Below are 22,607 nucleotides of genomic sequence, written 5' to 3' on the forward strand. Positions count from 1 at the left end.
ATAATATTAATGAAAGTGACTGCACAGGACATGTAAAATTTGGTTTCATATGTTTGAATTTAAATGTCAAATTATGCACTTCGAGGGCTTCATGTCACTAACAATCTTTTACTTTTATCAGTACTGTATTCACCTAATTTTGAACTTCATATTTCTGATGTATATAGATGCTGGGTGGTGGTGGCACAATCAACCTTACTCCAGAAAGTTAAAAAAACATACTAAATGTTTAATACAGCTCACCAATATAAAAATAACAAATCACTACATTCACACATACCTCAATCTGTCCATGTTCCCTGAATGACAGCTTAATGTAAGGGAACTTGCTAGTTTGGTAAGGACCAGATTCTTTATTTTCAGGAACTGGGTGGAGGTGAACAACGATTTTGGCACTGTGAGAAAATAAACACAAGTTACAGACTTGGAATTGCTTTTTTATAACTTTATATAAAACAAAAAAACAAACAAAAAAAAACATGAAAACAAAATACTACAAATAAATTATAAAAACATTTCAAATATTCCTACTGGTTAGAGGTCATTATGTAAAAAAAAAAGCTACATAGTGGACTCGTAGTTAGTAATGAAAAAAATAAATGCGGGCTGGGATATTCATAAATATAGTGCATACTTGCAAAAAAAAAAAAAGCATTCTGAGCACTACGTTTAGTACACCACCTGTTATTACCACAATTCAAAGATACAGATCACTATAAAGGCAGGTAATGTATTGAAGAATGGCAAATTACATAATAGTGCACAGGGGTGTACTGCATGCAGCAGTTTCACGGAGGGAATCACTACATAGCAGTATAGTATTAAACAGCACAGCAGAGAACGCAGCAGCTACATAGTAAGATGTGATCCTGACATACCTTACTAAGCAACTATTGCCGTAATGTCACACTGTGATTCACAAAACCTTTCCATTCATTAGGCATGACAGAGAAGACAAGGTCACTACCATAAAATGGCAATGAGTGGACTTAGTGCTCAGTAGCTCCCAATGGCAGGAGCTTGACTGCGTCACTGTAAGGGCAGCTGTGAGAAATATGGTTGTGGTATCAGGTCTGTCTGCACTAACAAGAAACATCACTGACAGTAGGATTTTTCCTACTCTACAAGATTTTTTTTTTTATGTCTTACTTTCACATGCTGTGGAATAAAATCCCGGTATATGTGAGGCAGAGCACCTCGCTGGCCTTGTTCAAGAGAAATCTTGACCAATGGATGGGAGATCGCAGATATACCCCAGGGATTACCTCAGTGTCACTGCTCAACTGAGGCACAGCAAAATAATGGGTATAGTTCCCCATACTAAAGGGGTGGCGTAAGCCACAAAACTATGGGCTAGGCTTGTAAATGCCCTCGGGCAGATAGCCTAGTATGAACCTATGAACCTATGAACCTAGTATTGTTACCAGCAATGTAAGTGGATCAGTGCAGTCAAATACACTACCCAACTATAAACACGGGGTTCTGGTCTCATATGTAGCCGAGACTACTCTGTATGCAATTGAGTCAATGTCTCTGAATCATGTGGGAGCTTTGGTAGTGAGGCACTAGGAGTTATGCTGTGCACATGGAACATTGTGGATACACAATAGGGTAAGATCATGAAGAGTCCTACCTCATTGTGTAGCTGTCTTTAAAATTGCTAGTACACCATTCTAGTTCATACCAGCCCTACTACATGATACATAACGTTCACAATTCCGGTCTATAAACTCTGCAGATTATGACCACCTGGACAAATTTTATCTTTAACTCGCACTTCGGTATCATTATTGTCACATACTTTTTATACTTGCCTTTTAGGGCTACTTCAGATAAATTCAAAAAAGTATTTGCCAATTTTCTATAACTCTTAACCTTTACCACCCTGACAGACTCAAGAATCTAAATTCTTTCAAAATATTAAAATACTTCATTAAGTTGCTGCTAATTCTCCTTCTTTCCATCTTAACTGGATATCATATTATAGTTTGTGCCCCTTTCCTTTCTGAAAGATAACTTCCAATACCATACAAATCCTTTTTCACTAAAATAACCCCCCCCAGCTTATATTAACACTTTTGTCACTATCCTAAATCATTAAATATAAAATGACATCACTTTAGCTTCTCTTCACATGTTTGCTGTTAGATTTGATGTACATTTTTTGGAGCCCTACTCTGTACTAACTTTGAAAATGCAGTTTACAAAACTAACAAAATACTCCATGTCAGTTGGCTCAAGACACCTGTGCAGTGGCATAAATAACTCCAATCATCTACTTCAGAAGTGTTCTCTTTAAATACCTGTCACTGGCATAAATGGCTCCTGTCATCTATAAAGGATACACCTTCCTATGTATATTAGTGCTCAGAATCTTGTTTGGCCCTTCCAAATTCTTTCCCTTGCCGGTTGCTTTGAGTACTTGCTATATAATCTTTTTCAGATTTCTCTCCTGCTTTATATCACTTTCACCAATCTGAAAATTCAGATTAAACTTCAAGAACTGCAATATGGCTAAAACACCATCAATGATAAGGACGTGCAAAGCCATACGTCAAGTTCCACTTACCTGCCAAATATTTCAAATATGCTAAGCTTAATCCTTTACTTGACTGATAACCATCTGCAAATCAAAAATCTAAACTACTAAAGAGAACACTTTGCACTTATCAAAAAATGTGGGCTTTTTTTTTTTAGCAGAAATAAATAAACTTACTCTAAAACACTCACATCAAACAGGTCAGGTCTGACTTATAAAATAGACATCCAGTTCTAAGTAGTAAAAGAACAGAATATAACAGCAATTTACTTAAAAAATGTTATTCATACAAGAAGAATTGGGGTAAACAGACCCCTAAAAGAATAGATTTAAGATGATTACTCATTTAAAATATTACGTAGTGCATGGAGGGCTGTAGTTATACTCCAAAGTTTGAAAAAAAGACCACTTTGTTCAGCACCTTTCAGCAATGTTATGTCTACTTTTAAAGCAGATTATAATAGCCACCAAAAGATGACATCAAAAGCATTTTCACAGCTTTAAAAAGTTGTTATACTCCAGTTAACTGTATTAACAGGGTTAAAGCCATTTCTTCACCAGGATTACTCATCTGCCTGCTGTCTTTGTGGCTGAGCTGAGAAAAGTGTTTTAATCTTTCAAAAATATAAAACACTTTACCCTTTTACTGCTTTTCTCTGTAACTGGTAGTACAAAGAACAGACAAAGCTCCATGCACTGCAAAGCATTATGATCAAAATTTACCTCTAGATGTTCACTTTGTTCTCTTGAGATGAATGACTTGCTATCCATGTCTCAAACACATAAGTTAGTTATGACTGAAAGAACTGATCATAATCACCTACACTACATATCTATATTCTAATCAACTCTAAAGACATGGTTTTGTATGTCTTAATGACGTATGCCTGATCTTGATGAGGTTGATTTTTGTTTTATTTTCAAAATATACTGCTGACAATCACAGAAAAATAATTAACATGATTTACAGCTAGGAAGTGAACAATGAGGAAACCCTTACAAAGCTGAATAATACCATCAAATATTCAACAATATTTTAATCCTGGGGATTCAAATTCCTTGGAAAGACCATGCAGCAATAAATATTACATAGATTTGGAAAGGGTAATCAAACAGTGATCTGTAGTTCCAGTTTTTGAATACAATGCATTTAATAGCCGTTGACAAATATGAAAGTTATGTACTCACCGTAACTATAGATCCATGTTGTCTTATCTGGTTCAACTTGTGGGACTTCAGATCTGACACTGGACAATTCTAAAGTCTTTAGCCCACTTGGCTTATCTCCCTTACCCATAACTCCCCACTCCTCCTCCAACTCCTTGGATCGAGTTTGCCTCATGGAAGATCCATTATGAAAATACATATAATTCTGACAATATACATTCAAAAACAGATTATAACGATCAAGGATGATGCAAGACTCCAGAAAGTAGGATCAATCAATCTCCAATGTCCAGTCATCTCAGAAGTAAGATGTGCCACGTCAGAAAGAAGGATGAGACAGGAGAACAACAACTTTAAACCAGATGGAGACGAACACAGATCTATTGTTATGGTGAGTACATAACTTTCGTATCCAATGTTGTCTGTGCCATCTGACTTCAGCCTGTGGGTCAGAATCCCCAGCCACAAAAAATATCCTTGGGAGGAAATAAGGAAGGATATTCCACAAAACAGTGGAGCCAAAGAAAGCTCTGGATCTAGATTGGACATCCAACTTGTAATGAAACACAAAAGTGCAATGATCCAACTAAGTAGAGGCTGCACAAACCTCATCCCATCCACACTCTAGAAAAGAAAGCCACAAAAGTAGGTATGGCTCTTATAGGCTTATGTGGAAGGGCCTTGTCTTTCAAAGAATATGCAAACAAAATACAATCCAATAGCCACTTGGAGAAAGTTACTTTTGACACAGGTAAGCCCAGCCCAGATTTTGAAAAGGAGACAAGTAATTGACCGGATTTTCTAATAGCCTTGGTACTGTCCAAACACAATTTCAATTGTCTGTGAACATTTAAATGATGTAAAAGGTATTCACCTTTACTCAAAAAAATGGGGAAAAACACAGGCAAATGAATAGAACTGCTAAGGTTATTCTCTGAAGCCACCTTTGGCAGAAAAGAAGGGTTCATACAAACAGAAAACCTGTTTTTGTGGAACACCAAATAAGGATGTGAGGAGCAGAGAGCCTGTAAATCAGAAACCCTCCTTGTGAAAGTAGTTGCTGCCAAAGATAAAGTTTTCCAAGTTAAGAGCTTCAAATTACAGGTATATGTAGGTTCAAAATGGGGGGGGGGCTGCAAAAACTTGCAAGGAAAAAGGGTAAATCCCAGGGAGGGACAGGATCCTACACTGGAGGACATAGCAAAAAGTTATCTTTGAGGAAAGCTTTGGAAACCTTGATGGAAGCCAGGGGCACATTATCCCTTCCACCATGAAAACTGTACAGTCACTAATTGAACTTTGATCGTAAAAAAGCTAGAACCTGACTAACAACTCCGCAAGAAACCTCAAAACAGACTTCAGAGGGGCAGAGACAGGATCCAGACCTCTTGATTCTACCAATATAACAAACCTCCTCCATTTAGTGGAGCAGACCTTCCTAATAGACTGCGTTTGAGAAGATGACAATATGTGGACAACAGCCTGTAAAAGCTTGGGATTGCTGTCCATCAAGGGAATTGAAGGAACCACGTGGTGAACTCGAGGGACTGAAGGTTGGGGGATCCAGGCCTGCTGGATGAGAAATGAAATCTGGAATGGGATCCAGTACCTGGGGGGGGGGGGATACTTCAGAAGAGGCCAGAGGAAGAGAAGCCACACTTGACAAAGCCAAAAGAAAGTAATAAGGATCACTATAGCTCTGCAGTGGGCTGCTTTCTGGAGAAACTTTATCATCAAGGGAACTGGGAATATGTGTAAAGACGCCCTGGGGGTCAACCAAGCACCAGAGTTCTCAGAGAAGGAACGATGGTGCAACAGCTGCTGCACTTAGTGTTGGAAGGGGGAGGGAAACAGATCGCAACATAGAGTGCCTCAATGCTGAAAAATCTAAGCTGCAACCTTCAGACTTAGGGACCAGCTTCGATAAAAACAATGTCCCTTCACACTATCAAATTAACAATACCCTATGTACCTATGAAGTGGTAAGGGATCTGGGATCACAAGTAAAGTGCGACCTTAACTTTGATCCCCGTGTGTCTACTGTAGTAAGAAAGGCGTTCTACTTCGTACACTTTATTAGCAAAGGCATAGCATCTACAGCAAAGAAGGTTATAGTCCCTCTATACTTGTCACTAATTAAGCCCATAATTGAGTATAACACCCCTTTTGGCATGTACTATACAAAGCACTTGCAGCAACTGAGACCTCAGAGGTTTCTAACAAAGAAGATAAAGAGACTTCAGTACATGCCTTACACAGACCGACTAAAGTCCCTGTCACTATACTCTGTATCATACAGACATCTTAGAGAAGACTTATGCCTGGCTTACACATAATCTCCACCCCAAACCTAATGAATTTGCTGTACACCCATAAGTCAAACAGGAGTAGGGACCTAAATACAGCCTGTGACTTGAATAGGACGAGCTGGAGGGACAAATGTTTCTCCCTGCGACTGCACTACCTTTGGAATAGGCTGCCAATTCATGTGAAGCACCACTATGACACTGCTCAAAAGGAACCTGGACGAGTGGATGGGGCACCATAAATTCATACCGGGAATAGCACCCACAACCCTCCTAGACATGGGCAGTCATTACTAAATACAATCCTGGGTATTGACTAGAGTATCTATGGTATTACATTAGGATGAAACGGCTAGGCTTGAAATGACATCTGGTTCGATAGCCTAGTAGCCTCCTATGATCCTGAGGCAAAACAAGGCTCCTGCTGAGGCTATCAGCCACAATGTTTGACTTTTCTGGGATGTGTATTGCCACTAGAAAATGCTGAGAAGATATCACCCATTGCCAAACCATCGTGGCCTCCCAATAAAGAGGATAAGAGCATGCTAACCCCTGTTTGTTGCGATACCAAACAGCAGACACATTTTCCATCTATATCGCAATCACACCTCCAGGAAAGATATCCTGAAAGGCCTGCAACAAATTGAGGACTGCTCTCATCTACAGAACACTGATGCGAATGTGGGCCTTTGCAGAAGACCAGGACCCTTGAACTTTCCTCCATTTGAAATGCCTGCCCCAACAACAAAAGGGAGAAATCCATGGTGAGCATGGCACAGGGAAAAGGAATCATGAACAGTCTCTCGTTGAGTACCGAGGGAGACTTCAACCACCAATGAATCTGTTTGTGACAGCTTCATTAACCACACGGGAAAATCCAAGGGATGAGTAAGGAAGGACAACTGAACAGCCAGAGTCTATTGCAGTGCCCTTGTGATATTTGGCTAAAGGAATCAACCCTATCGATGCTGCCATATGACACAGAAGTTTCATAACAGGGGACTTTGGAGTTGCAAGCACTGGCAGGGCCTGTGCTCGAAGGGTGAATACTCTGGCATTCAGAAGCCTGGCAATTTGGTTCATCATGTCTAAATGACACACTATGAATTCTAAAATGTTTACTGGCTAACAACTCCATTTTGGATAAATGACTGTAATGCCTGAGGTGTCACACACCTGGAGTAAAGAATCCCTTGTCATAATCAAAGTTGCCCTTGTGGGGTTGGTGAGGAGCCAATCATCCAGGTACAGAAAGACCCGAAATCCCTGCAGCTGGAACCAGGCTGCGACCACTGCCGTGCACTTGATAAACACCCAGGAGTGCTGTGGTGAGACCAAATGGCAAGGCCCTGAACTGGTAATAATCGACCTCCAGCCTGAAGAACAGAAACCTCTTGGAATGCCGGTTTATTTTGATGTGATGATAGATGCCCTTGAGGTCTATTGAGCAAATCCATCTGATCTTCCATCCTCAGAAAAGGTTAAGATGGATTGCACCATGACCATCCGGAACTTGGTCATTTTGAAGAACTGATTTAATTTGCTTAAAGCCAAAATTGGTCTGAGGTCCTTTGCTTTCTTTGGAACTAAAAAGAACTTGGACTATACCCTGGGATCCTTTTTGGTCTGGTGGGACCCCTGAATGACTAGATTTACAAGCAGCTTTCAAATCTCTATAGCTGCATATAGTCCCTGATGGGGTGGAACATCTGGGAGACATTTTGGGTGACAATTTGGAACTTCTAAAAATGGAATTTAATAACCTCTGGATACGACTCTCAGCACCCAGGCATCTGAAGTGATGATCTCCAGCGCTTTTAGGTGGACATCCAGGTGACCCCCAACTGCCTCCAAAGAAAAGCAGCCAAGTAACCTTTCAGAATCTCTGAAAGGGCCCACCGGAGAAAGCCCTGCAGAAACCCTGATTCTGTAGACCACCCCTGCCCCACAAGCAGTGTCCATTATGATTCTCCCATCTTCAGGAGCAACCCTCTGGAGTGTCCTGGGAAGGGTGTTGAGACTTTCTAAAGAGATGCTTACTCCACTTCCAATTCCTTGAATAGGTCTGCTGGGAGGTAGCAAAGCATATTCCAATGGCGTTCAGTGTCTTCGCATTCTGTTCGTTCCTTGTCAGAGTACCTCTAACTTTTGGCCAAAACAAGGAGGAACCATCAAAGGGGGCATTAATAAAGGACACACAAACAGTTCACAAAGTTACGTAAATGCATCCAAGCATGGTGCCACATGGCAATACTGCAGCCACCCGCCCGAGATATTCTACCGGCCATGTTAGAGATAAGCGTCTCTGAAACATTGCTGATGGAAACCAGGGTGGACAACTTATTCTCCAACGTCTTCTGTGTCTTGAGGGGTTCTTGACACTTTGGACACTAGTTCCCACTAAACACTTGCCAAGTATGACAGGTAATTAAGAGTTCTCTGTGCAAAAGTGGCTGAGGCATAAAACACTTCCCTAAATGATCCAACACCTGAGACTCCCTGTTCAGGGGTGGAATAAAGGAGCTCTCCACAGAAATTTCCTTCTTGGTGTTTGCTGCCACCAAAATGGCATCAATAGCTGGACACTTACTCCAATGCAGCCTGTCCCTGGAAGGAGCGAGAACCTTATCTGGCTTTTTGGGGATGGGCTCCACTGTGTCAAGTTCCTTCTACACTCCTCCAGGACAGCAGGTTTATAGTGGCACCCAGAGTGGGAACCATCCCAGGCATGGATGGGCCTACACCAAAGGCCTCCAGAAATATTGACCCTTCCAGAGATGGCGCTTTAGTGGTCCAACCTCTGCACTGGCAAAGTAGCTCCAACAAGGCAATGAAAGAGGAGTCTTCAAGCAGAGACTTATGGGACCCCTCTCCCTCTCCTTCCTCAAGGTCAGCATCCTCGACGAGAGACTCCTTTGGGAAGTGAAAGTGCTTCCTCATACACTTTCTCTTTCCTGAAAACTCCCATGCTGACAATGTCAAGGAGGAGGGAAAGAGTAGGGTAGCCCCACCACAGGAATAGACTGGAGGCTGGCCAATGTAGGCTGCCCAGGAGTAGATGGATGACTGGTCATAGGTACTGATGAAAAGGAAGAAGGGATGCTGGCTGGGGAAATCCAAACCTTCTCCTGAGAGGAAAACATCCTCGAGGTCCTGGAAGCCCCAAAAAAGGTTTGAGACAAGGTGACCAAGGAAAAGGATGAAGGCAATGACAGCCACGCTGATGGATCTGACCCAGAGGGTGGAAATTCAGCCAGCCCCAAAGACCTCGGATCCAAAGGAGTCAAGGAAGGAAGACAGAAGAATGAAGTTGATGCTCCCATTGCTGGACCTGGACCCAATGGGATAAGACCTAATTGCATCTGCACCTGCAAAAAGAAACTCATCAGCTGCTTCAATTGAGAGGTTTTAATTCTGCCCACTGAGCTTGATGACCGGACAGAACACACCACCATAGGGTGCTTAGAAGGTCTTTTGGAAGAAGACGCCACATGCTGGCTCTGAGCCAGAAAGCCTAAAAACCAGGGAGGAGATGAGAAAGACTCCAGCAACTGCTCCAGTGGGGTAGGCGATGAAAAGAGGGAGGCTGCCCTTACTGAAGGGGCCCCTTTGCTCAATTAGGGGCTTGGGACGCTGCTGGTTTCTGGCACTGAAGGAGATCAGCTCTGAGATGTCGGGACTGATATCGGTGCTGGGCCAGCTGGGGGACCCAAACGTCCTGGGACCTCTAGGTCCGGTGATTTCAAAGCGGCAAGACCAGAAGCAGAAGATGAAGATGATCTCTTTCTAGTCCTCTTTGGAAGGTCTGGAGTCTCACTGTTATGTATTCTTGGACTCAGTCTTTGGAGCCAAGGAAGACGCTAGCTCAGAAAGAAAAGGAGAAAAATAATCCAAGGGTTGTTGTTGTTGTTGTGTCTTTCGGCTTTTTCCGGTTAGGGGTCACCACAGCAGAACTCCGGTCCGCTAATGATTGGCAGTAGATTTTTACATGCCGAGTTGCCGGCCCTGATGCACAACCTTCAAAGAAGGTATGCCCATTCACGCATGTCTCCACACAGAAGATGCTCTAGCTGAGAATCGAACAGGGCAACGTCTTATTGTGAGGCGACAACGCTACTGCAGCACCACCACCATATCTTTTTAAAACCAAATTGGCCATATGCTTGTTGATAGTCCTAGGGCCAAATCATTCACAAATGGAGCATCCAGAATCTAGACGATTGGGTCCCAGACAGTAAACACACTTTAGATGTGCTTTCTGCCAAGGCAACTTATGCCTGTAGAAAATGCACTTTTTTAAACCCTTTATCCATACCACAACAAAACTATACCACTACAACTACACATCACAAACTACACAAAAAAATCACGATATCCACAAAAAATGGCAGGAAGACCAATGGGTGACAAAGACCTATTTACCTAGCTACCTAAGAAAGACAAAAACAAAAAGGATACAAAAGAGGGTAAGGGAATAGTAAAATCTCACCATTACTACTATGCTAAGGTCTGAGAATGGAGAAAGCTGAGCAGAGCCAAGATCAAGCTGCAAACCAGAATGGAGGCAAACTACATCTGGGAAATTGAAGAAGTGGGGGATTGTGGGTAAGGGAGGTAAAGCCAAGTGGGCTAAAGACTTTGGCATTGGCCAGTGTCAGATCTCAAGTCCCATGGTTTGAAGCCAGATAGAGCAGACAACATCATATTCATAATTGTGCAGTGTTACACGCACTCTTTTTTTAAATATTTTTAAAATTTTAAGAAAAACAGTTTCAAAATAAAACACTTTTCCTGGACAACCTGTTGTACTAATTTAGCTGCATGTCTCTACCAGCTCACAAGCTCACTGCAAATAAGAATGACCACCAGCAGCAAAAGTGTGACCATACGCTTTTATATTCATAGCAGGATTTATTAAAAACTCATTAGACCATATACTCTTATATACATAGCAGGATTTATTAAAATATTTTTATTCATAATGGATATTTAAGGATTCACATGAGTACAATAAAAGACTTCTGTTTCACTTAAAACATCTAGAAAGATTGAAGCTTTCTTCAGATTTTTTTCCACTGTTGACTGTCAAACATCATACCCTCCCTTGGTCCATTAGCCCATTTTTCCCCTGATGGGCAAGAGACAACCAAGAGGGTCATCATTCAGGCAGCCATCGGAAGACACCCCCACATGGCATTCCCTCAAATCAGCCCTTCCCAAGGCACATGTGATGGTCTCTCCAGTCTCCAAAAGATAGGCTGCACAACCTAGTGCTCCTATGAGTGCCAGCAACTCTATCCTCCCTTTTGGAGAGGTGAACAGGCCATGCCCTTTCATCCTTCTCCCTGCCTTGGCTTACCAGTGTTGGGGCTGCTAACTGGTTATCTGGGTCACAGTCAGGGTGCCATCCCTCTGTAGCAAGCAGTCAGGAAAAATTTCTTTAGATTTTCCACATTTTATGCCATTCACCAAAGCAAGTTTCTTAGTTCAGCAATGACGTCATTTAATGCAAACTTTAAGATGTGTGAATATATCAGTGTTAAAGTAAATCAGTACTTTATTTTTAAAGTTACATCAATGCTGACTTGTGTTACGCTACCAGGACTCATCCAATACTCCAATGATGCTAGCTCTCTGAACTGCATAGGATCATGGGGGTGGAACATGCATATGAACTCAATGTATGAAGTACTATGCTTACAAAATAGGGCAAGACTGTGTAAATGGTTTCACTCTACTGCAGACCGACCTTTGTGTACTGGTATAGACTTGATACACAATTAATGCATACCAGTTCAGATCCACTACGTACCAATGATTATGAATGCCACCCAAAGCTCTTTTTTACATTAAGTGTTTTACTTATTAGTTAAAATACACTACACAGGGTGATATTTCTAACTATGATTAATACTAAGATACTTCAGGGTTGCACATAGCTCTGCATTTTAAACATTACATGTGTTTCTGCTTGTTTTAAGCCTAATTATCTTATACTTTCAGGAATTACTTCTGTATTTAACAATACCATGTTACTGTATTAGATATGTGCAGCTTATACTGCTCAATTTGGGTCTTTCATAGATCTAGAAGAATGTAGCCATTTGCTGATAAAGCTCAGTTGTGTAAAGATGTTCTCTTCACCTTAGGGATCTCCTGCCAAGGATAGCCCAATGTCCAGCCTGTATACCAAAGCCTTTAGATCTTGTTTGCACCGTATGTCACACATATGCCCTGCGCTCAGGACATAGTGCATAAAGGTGATGTACAGATGCAGTTATCCAGAACTGAACTGCTCCAGTAGAGAACAGTCCCCCACAGGACAAAAAAGGCTATGCACATCCAAAGGGAGAAAATGCAGGTGGAAAAAGGGGGACCCTCGGCCAGGAGGATAACCAAATTAAAACCCAAAGGAAAAAAGGGGGAAGGAAGGAGACAGTGAATACTTCAGCAGTGAAGGACATCTACTTTTATGATAAGATTTTACACAACTGTACTATGTCCTTCTATATCACTTCTGCAGTACTCTTCACCTTAGGTGGAAGTACAAAAGCTCAAGAAAAGTAGTGGGAGGTGGAAGGCAGGGAAGAGCCTTCAACAAACCCATGCAGGATGTCCCTAGCAAAACCTGTTCTGGCCCTAGAAACCATACCCAGCTTATAATGCTTAGTAAAGGTATGCACAGAGGACCAAGCAACAGCTTCAAGGATGGAATTAGTGTCCAAACCCTTGAAGAAAGCACAAGATGATGCAACAACCTGGAGGAATGAGCTCTAACTGAAGAAGAAAGATCCTTGCCATGAAAAGAATAACAAAAGGAAATGGCCTTAGATATCCAGGAGAAGATGGTTTGCTTGGAAACAGCTAAACCCAACATCCTGTGAAGAAAGAAAACAGAAAGATGGTCAGACTTCCAAACAGTCTAAGTTTTATCCAAATACCTGAGCTGTCTGTGCAAATTCAATGTATGCAGGAGTCTCTCACTAGCAGACTGTGGAGAAGGAAAAAAAGGAAGGGAGATGTACTGTCTGATTTATGTCCAACTTACAACAGGAGAACCACACCCACATACTCAAAAACATGTTTATTTCATCAAAGTTTGGTGTTTCCTACATTTTAACACCACTCTGGGACTATCTACAGGTTTTTAGATATTTTTATACATAATTTCTGAGTCTGACCACATGGGGTCTGGCATCTTGAAGTAATTCTGATTGTTTAGTCTGCCTCTAGGTATCCCAGAATTCATTGTTTGTCTCTAAATAATTACATCATATCTGCCACTTTTTCCCTAACGCTCCTGTCACTGCACTGATTTTACAGGCATTCACTGCTGTGTTGTAGTCATCTAGTTTTGGTTAACATTTTTTCCTTTTCAATGACTACTTCAAACACAAGCAGTGCAAATGCCACAGAAAAGAATTGAAAAGTGCATTTTATTACTGCTTCCTCTTAGAAATGCTAACTTGATTTCTTTTGTGACGCCTTAATTGTAGTTCTTCAATGTATCTCCCCTCTCCCCCTTCACACCTACCTTCCCTAGCTGTCAAACTGCCAAGGGTAATTTGACTCATTATCTGCATGTGATTGACAGCTAGCTCACAGCAGGTGACCCGACTAATGTATTGTTTTGTCACAGCCTTTCCTCCCTTACAGTGGGGCACTTTTTTGTTGCACTCCTCCTGCTTTCAAATTTAGATCTGAGCTCCATAGCACTGGGAGAAATCACACCTTTGAAAACCATCCAACTCCCAGTTTCTTTCCTTCCAGTTTGGTTAAATAGCTAACAACTGATAAGACTATAAACATGATATATTTCACGTACTTGCATGACAGTAGTCGCATGTTTTTTTAAGTGGGTAATTTAAGATTAAGGTATCACATACTTTATGCAATATTATGTAGTGTTGTCTATTAATTGTGACAGACATCTGCTTCCTATGTAAAGATGTATGCATAGTCATTGCAAATGTATGCTCTTTGTTCATGCAGCTGTTATTGTACTATTGCCTGTACTTCCTCACTGCACTTTGTCACATATCAGTATGGCTATTTAGATAACTGAGATTATAGTTTGCCATTTAGATTAGAATAGAGTGGTCCGGGCAAGGCAGCTCTGACATCATTATATGGGAGGTTCACTACCTCTACGATAGAGCATCCAAATAAGGCAGTGGTTACATAACATTGTGGGAGGAAACATCCTGGTAACTATAGCAAGAGGTCTGGCAGACATGACATCAGCAATTAAGAGCAAGGTAGAAGTTTTTCAACTGGGTTTTCAAACTGAAACTAAGACAGTACAGAAAGGTAGGAAGCCTACAAGGTAAAACAGTAGAGTGGATTACTTTTTAAAGCCGTGGTGATTATTTTTCGAACCAGGATCAAATAGGGGCTAAAAGAGACAGCAGGTTGAGCAATCTGCTTTAATATCCCATTGTTCTCCTTGAACAGCATTGGGCATAAATGAAGGATCAGTATAAAGAGAAACCTGTCTCTGTATAAAAAAAGAAGAATGACCATAAGGGCCTGAAGCTCAGAAACTCTCTGAGCGGAAGTAAGAGCAAGTAACAAGACAGTCTTCCAGGTACAGTATTGCAGAAAAGTTGAAACTGCAGGTTCAAAAGGAGCCTGAGTCAATTTTTCCAAAACAAAATTAAGGTCCCAAGGAGGAGGAATAGGCTTCTTTGGGAGTCTACGATACATGATCTTTTTCAGAAGCTGTTTGACCTCAAAACGAGAAGCTGAAGGAGGATTCAAGGGCAGACAGGCAGAAACAGCTGACAAATGGGCCTTCACAGAAGAAAAGGCCAAGCCAGACTGGAGCTATTCACCCAAACAGGAGAAAACCAGAGGAACCCCCACTGAAAAAGGGTCTTGGCTACAACCACGACACCAGACAGAAAATCTTTTCCATTTGGACATACAAGACTTTCTGGTTGCAGTTTTTCTTGCCTCCTGCAAACCCATAATCACATCCTCAGAGAAGAAGTGTCTAAAGGGCTTCAAAACTTTATCACCCACAGTGTCAGTTGAGTGCCCAAGTGAGGATGAATGAATGAATGACCCCTTGTCCTGAGTGAGATCATCTAACTGGTGAGGTAGCTTGTGTTGACTGCTTCTGGCCAGATTCATTAATAGAGGAAACCAGTGCTGTCTTAGCCAAGAGAGTTACTAGCAAGATATTTGGGGAGTCCAGCTGAACAATTATTTAACACTGATTTATTGCCACTTAGTCATGTGCAAAGTTTTAACTGTATTTAAAATGGTTAAAGGTTATCGTTTTTAGTTCTGATGAAGTTCCTGTAGTAATTTGGAATGAAAGCACTTAACTCTAATAAAGTTTTTGTTTGAAGTGATTCAGTAGCTGCCACTTCTTTTTGTGATTATCATGCTTATTAAACCTAGCAGACTTCTTCGAGAAAGTCACCAAAGACCTGGATGAAGGCAAGACCATGCATACGGCCTATCTTGACCTAGGCAAAGGCTTTTGACACAATCCCCGACTCGGGTATTATTGCTAAACTCTCCCAGCTAGGAATTAACCCTTACATCACTACATGGATAGCCAGTTGGTTCACCGACAGAAATAACACTGTCAAATTTGTGACTCCACCTCTACCAGTAGACCCATCACCAGTGGCATACCACAAGGATCTGTGCTGGGCCATTTACTGTTTGAAATCTATTTCTTGGAAGTCCAGGCTAAAGTAGAGAGCCTTTGGTTTACCAAGTTCACCGATGATTACAAATTGGGTGCAATCACTGATTTTTCCATCGATGTTAACATATTACAGTAGGGGCTAACACAGACAAATCACTGGTGCCAAAGCCATGGTCTAAAACTAAACACAGAAAAAGTGCATTACTACCCCCTCTGACAAAGTGGAATTCCCTGCTAATTACAATACTGACCGCACCCCCCTAAGTTCAAACCCAGTGGTGTGAAACATAGGAACACAGGAAGAAAGCAATCTGAACTTCAACCACAAAGTTTCCACAGTGGTAAGGAAAGCCTTCTACACTGCACATCTCATAATTAAGGGCATTGCATCCAGGTCTAAGGATATTACAACTCCACTGTACTCGACACTCAGACCATTAATAGTTTACAATGCTCCCATCTGCATGTACCTCACCAGGCATCTGCAGCAGATGGAGAGACCACAGGGCCTCTAAACCATGACTTGCTTGGATAGACTGAAAGCCCTGTCACTGTACTCTGTATCGCATAGACTGCTGAGAGGCAACTTGTGCCTGGCCTACAGGGTAGTCTCTGATCCTGCCCAATGGAAATGGTGCACATCTTCAAGTCAAAAGGCACAAGAGTCACTCGCTCTAGAGATCTTAACCTAGCCTGTGATATTAACAGAACATGCTGGAGAGACAGATATATCTCCCAAAGATTGCCACTACTCTGGAATAAACTTCCACTTCACATGAAGCAGAGCTCCTGACTGACCCTATTCAAGCACAACCTGGAGAAATGAAGGGAAGACCACAAATTCACCCCAAGGGGTGGCACCCATGTAACCATGGGCAGGGGGTAGTCTGTGTTTATCATAGACTCACTCTGTGAATTACATCCATCTAACCAAGGACAATTGAGGCAACGTGGGATTAAAATGGCTAGGCTTATAAGTGTTCTAGGGCCACTAGCCTAGTAAACTCCTATGAACCTACAAAACAGTCAGTTCCTCGACAATAACAAATGTGCTTAGGCAATTTCAAGTACAGCATAGGAAGTAGATCTCTGAATTTACTATACATTTCAAACAGATTGCTTTAAATTACTAATTTGTATGGTACTTGCTGTTTTAACAGTTATTTGTTTAAACTGTACATGACTATGCTTGAAGTAAGTGGGCAGATTGACTTATTTAATTAACTTTTATACGTTCTAGATTAGAAAGAAAGTGAGATAGGATTATAATAAAATAACAGGGTTTAAAGAGACCTGGTGGAAGTAGGAAGTACAGGAGAGTATACAGAGGAAGAGCCTGGTGAAGAAGAAGTGGGATTGTCAAAGAGATAAAGAAAGTAGACATGAGTATAAGGAGATGAGGCGCATGGCAAAGAGAGAGGTGGCAAAGGCTAAGGATAAGGCATATGGAGAGTTGTATGAGAGATTGGACACTAGAGGGAGAAAAGGACCTGTATCGATTGGCTAGACAGAGGGACAGAGCTGGGAAAGATGTGCAGCAGGTAAGTGTGATAAAGGATAGTGAGGGAAACGCACTCACAAGTGAGGAGAGTGTGTTAAGTAGATGGAAAGAGTACTTTGAAGGGCTGATGAATGAAGAGAATGAGAGAGAGAGAAGGTTGGACAATGTGGGGATAGTGAATCAGGAAGTGAAACAGATTAGCAAGGAGGAAGTAAGGACAGCTATGAAGAGGATGAAGAATGGAAAGGCTGTTGGCCCAGATGACTTACCAGTGGAAGCATGGAGGTGCTTAGGAGAAATGGCAGTGGAATTTTTAACCAGATTGTTTAATGAAATTTTGGAAAGTCAGGGGATGCCTGTGGAGTGGAGAAAAAGTGTTTTGGTACCTATCTTTAAGAATAAGGGTGATGTGCAGAGTTGCAGTAACTACACAGGGATAAAATTGATCAGTCACAGCTTGAAGTTATGGGAGAGAGTAGTGGAAGCTAGGTTAAGAAGGGAGGTGATGATTAGTGATCAGCAGTATGGTTTCATGCCAGGAAAGAGCACTACAGATGCGATGTTTGCTCTGAGAGTGTTGTTGGAGAAATACAGAGAAGGTCAGAAGGAGTTGCATTGTGTCTTTGTGGACTTAGAGAAAGCATATGACAGAGTCCCTAGAGAGGAGTTGTGGTATTGTATGAGGAAGTCGGGAGTGTCAGAGAAGTATGTAAGAGTGGTACAGGATATGTACAAGGGTAGTGTGACATTGGTGAGGACTGCGGTGGGAGTGACAGATACGTTTAAGGTGGACATGGGATTACATCAAGGATCAGTTCTGAGCCCTTTCTTATTTGCAGTGGTGATGGACAGATTGACAGATGAGATCAGACAGGAGGCCCCGTGGACTATGATGTTTGCAAATGACATTGTGATATGTAGTCAGAGTAGGGACCAGCTTGAGGAGACCCTGGAGAGGTGGAGATATGCTTTAGAGAGGAGAGGAAAGAAGGTCAGCAGGGCTAAAACAGAATATGTGTGTGTAAATGAGAAGGAGGGTAGAGGAATTGTGAGGATGCAGGGAATAGAGTTGGTAAAGGTGGAAGAGTTTAAGTACTTGAGATCAACAGTTCAGAGTAATGGTGAGTGTGGAAGAGAGGTGAAGAAGAGAGTACAAGCAGGGTGGAATGGGTGGAGAAGAGTGTCAGGAGTGATTTGTGACAGACTGGTACCAGTAAGAGTGAAAGGGAAGGTCTACAAGAGGGTAGTGAGACCAGCTATGTTATATGGGTTGGAGACAGTGGCACTGACAAAAAGGCAGGAGTCAGAACTGGATGTGGCAGAGTTAAAGATGTTAAGATTTGCACTAGGTGTGACTAGGATGGACAGGATTAGGAATCAGTATATTAGAGGGTCAGCTCAGGTTGGACAGTTATGACAAAGGAAGAGAGGTGAGATTGTGTTGGTTTGGACATGTTCTGAGGAGGGATGCTGGGTATATTGGGAAAAGGATGCTAAGGATAGAGCTGCCAGGTAAGATGAAAAGAGGAAGGCCTAAGATAAGGTTTATGGATGTGGTGAGAGAGGACATGCAGGCGGTTGGTCTGAAAGAGCATGATGCAGAGGACAGGAAGAAATGGAAACAGATGATCCGCTGCGGCGACCTCTAATGGGAACAGCCGAAAGAAGATGATGATGATGATGATGAGCAGGGTTTAAAGAGCATGAAATAGTACAGCAAAAAACATTTAAAGGTTGTATATACATATAAAACATGTCTTCTTCCCCTGTTGTCTATAGTGAGAGATAGATGGGAGTTAGAATGTACTGAGGTCACATGTCTCCCTTATATTCTAATAAAATTGTAACCAGTGCGATCTCAGTACATTTTTAATGGCATTTTGGTATCTTCAGCTCTACATATATACCTTGCATCACAATGCCATTCATCTGTATTTCTTATTCCCTTTATTGGAGGATGATGATAAAATATAGCACAACATATCATCTTCGCCTTCTTGTGATGGACTTTAATAAAATAAGCCTTTAAAGGACTGAAAAGACAGAGTCAACAAATATAGTTGTAAACTTTTTATGCAAGGTTAAAGACTAAGTTTATGACGGACAGTGTGTGTGTGTGTGTGTGTGTGTGTGTGTGTGTGTGTGTGTGTGTGTGTGTGTGTGTGTGATATATATATATATATATATGGTTCTACCTGACATAGCCGAAACCACACAACACCGACAACCACATCACCGACACCACATATTCGACAGTCCATAAACACGAAACCACACATAACCGACAACGAAATAACCGACGGTACACAAACACGAAACCCCATACACTGCACACACCACAATAACAATTATTAAAAACAAAACACATCCCCATTCCACAAACCACACACAACACAAGCACACCAAAATCCTTACAAGCCCACACTAAACCTTACCTAACCCTAAGGTCCGTCACTGTCGCACACTTACCTACCCGCCTCCTAACCTAACTCACTTAACCCTATCGCCTAACCCTAACTCACTTAACCCACCCCTATCGCTCCTAACCTAACTCATAACCCACCCTATCGCTCCTAACCTAACTCACTTAACCCACCCTATCGCTCCCTAACCCTAACTCACTTAACCCACCCTATCACAGACCGTCAATCTCCACACTTACCTGCCTGACCTAACGTCCGTCACCACCGCGTACTCACACAGCCTTTCCCCATGTCGGCATCCTCGGCGTTGGTGTTGTCATCCGTCGTGTCGGTCTTCTGCATTGTCGATGTTCTGCCACTCGCGATTCGCGTCGGTCTTCTTCACTTTCGATCTTCTGGAGCTCCGGATTCCGATGTCGGTCTTCTGCGCTGTCGACGAAGTCAGGTAGAACCATATATATATATATATATATAAATACACACACATGGTTTCCCTTCACAATCCCGAATTACTGAGTGCTCGAAATTCAGTAACTCGAGACTGTAAATTCTAAAATGCAGAAGCGCAAATCTGCATAAGCGCAAATTCAAGTATCTCGAATTTGCGCTTATGCATGTCAGCTATGGGATGGGAAGCGTGTGAGTTGGGATGTTTTACGGAAGTGAAGGTAATGAGTGTATGTGTGTTTTGTAAGTTGTGCATGTGGGTTAAGGTAGGGAGATGGGAGTATGAGTGTAAGTGTTGGATGCGTCTGTGTATGTGTGATGTGTTTGTGTGTGTGCGAGGCAGATTAAAATGTCTGTGTAGTGTTTTTTTTTTTTTTTGTGTATTAGTGCGATCTCGGAGTTAGAATATATAAGTAGGGGGGGTGTGGGGTGTAGTGTAGGGCTTGTAGTTTATGTTCTGTGGGTTGTATGGTTTGCGTGTTGTGTAGTGTATGTGTTCTGTATGTTCAGGTTTTTTTGTTTTCATGCTTGTGGGTTTTGGGATTTTTGTTGGCTCGACTTTATAATTTCGAGTTACTGACTTTCGAGCATTCAGTAATTCGATATTATGAAGAGGAACCATATATATATATATATATATATATATATATATATATATATGTATATATATATATATATACATATATATATGGTTCCTCTTCATAGTATCGAATTACTATATATATATATATATATATATATATATATATACATACCCACACACACACACACACACACACACACACACACACACACACACACACACACACACACATACATATAATTGTTTTGGCTCTACAACAACTGTTACAGCAACAAAATTTGGTCGACTAAACAGATGGTAGACAGGTGTGTGAGATAGCACAATTCTTTGGATTGGGAAATATCTCTTTTCTCAACATTGTTCGATCTCAGAGTTAGCATATATAATTTGCAGGGGTTGTGGGGGTACAGCCTTCCACATGGGAGTGCAGGGGGATGTGCCCCCTGCAAAAAGCAATGTTTTAAGTTGTTTTTATTTTATGTTTAAAATTGTGCATGTGACAAGTTTATTGTTCGGCACATACGTAGTAGCATGCAGATACTTTGTGGTCAATGTTTTGACTGTCAGCATTTGGGTGTTTCAACGTTAATTAGTACATGTGTGTGTGTCGAAGTTCTTTTTCTCTCTCACTTTTCTCTTCTGTAATTAATACAAACAGAACACAATTGAGTGACACTATAAAGAATTAGAAGTTATGTACCTACCATAACGTTCCATGTTAGTTGTCGTCTTCTCGCCTTCTTTCTTGCTGGATGGTTCGGAGCCAATCCTCGGGTCCGACTCGGCCACTCTAAAAGCTCGAGAGCTAATTCCACCGGCTCGAGGCTCCCCTATATCTCACAATGCTAGGCGGTAACTCCTCAGATCTTGTTTGAAAGCTAAGGCCAGCAATAAAATTCCATAAGGAACAAAGAAGAAAACTCTTCTAGGTCTGTCCTGGCTAGGGGGAAGGAGGGTGGGGCCTTAAGAAAGAAGAGAAGAAGACAACTAACATGGAACGTTATGGTAGGTACATAACTTCTAAATGTTAAGTTGTCAATCTCGCCTTCATTCTTGCTGGATGGGACCGCGTCCCCTGGCACCTTGTCCCGGGTGGCCTATCGAACATAGGTTCATAGGTTCATAGGTTTATACTAGGCTATCTGCCCCAAGGCATTTATAAGCCTCGCCCGAATTTTTGTGGCTTACGCCACCCCTTATATGAAAAAATACTGTACCCATTAGTTTGTTGTGCCTCTGTCCAGCAGTGACACAGAGATGATTCCCGGGGTAAACTACAATCTCCCATCCACAGGTCAAGATTTCTCTTGAACAGAGCCAGCGAGGTGCTCTGCCTCACATGGACCGGGACTCTATTCCAAAGCATAGGGAGTCTCTGAGTGATAAATCTATCCCTCCAGCACGTCCTATTTATATCCGTGCTAAGGTTTAAGTCGCTTGCTCTAGTGGTTTTGGTGGATTTGGATTTTTTGAGGTGGAGCATGTCCATTAATTCCGGGTTGGACATGGCCTTGTATGTCAGGCACATGTCACCTCTGAGCAGACGGTATGCGACTGAATAGAGCTGGAGTTTCTTCAATCTGGCAGCATATGACAGATTTTGGAGTCCCTTTATCCTTTTGGTGAGAAACTTTTGGGTACAGTGGAACCAAAGTTGGCTCGGTCTCTAGAGGCCAAGTCCAACTTATAATGAGAAATGAAGGTATGGGGAGAAGCCCAAGTAGCTGCCGAACAAATCGAATCAATAGGCAGCCTGTCTTGGAAAGCTACAGAAGTGGCTAAAGCTCTAGTTGAATGAGCCCTGGGTTTGGATGGCAATCGTTGATGTCTTGTCTCATACACTAGGGTAATCAATGAAGTAAGCCATCTAGAGAGAGAGACTTTAGAGAGTGGAAGGCCCATTCTACCTTCTGCATAAGAAACAAACAGTTGGTCAGATTTCCTGAATTGTTTGGTCCTGTCTAAATAGTACCTAAG

The 22,607-nt window shown here is 41.8% G+C and overlaps 1 protein-coding gene across 2 annotated transcripts in view; it reads right to left on the reverse strand.

Annotated features, from left to right (window-relative positions):
* Positions 1-22,607, reverse strand: part of VPS36 (vacuolar protein sorting 36 homolog) — a 1,108,846-nt gene that overhangs the window by 740,580 nt on the left and 345,659 nt on the right. For both annotated transcript variants that reach the window (XM_044071665.1, XM_044071664.1), the window contains exon 4: positions 281-395. In XM_044071665.1, coding sequence (XP_043927600.1) covers positions 281-395 — 115 coding nt within the window. The remainder of the gene's footprint in view (positions 1-280; positions 396-22,607) is intronic.

This window comes from Protopterus annectens, chromosome 5.part0 (assembly GCF_019279795.1).
Source record: "Protopterus annectens isolate FY-2018-M chromosome 5.part0, PAN1.0, whole genome shotgun sequence".
Lineage (NCBI taxonomy): Eukaryota > Metazoa > Chordata > Ceratodontiformes > Protopteridae > Protopterus > Protopterus annectens.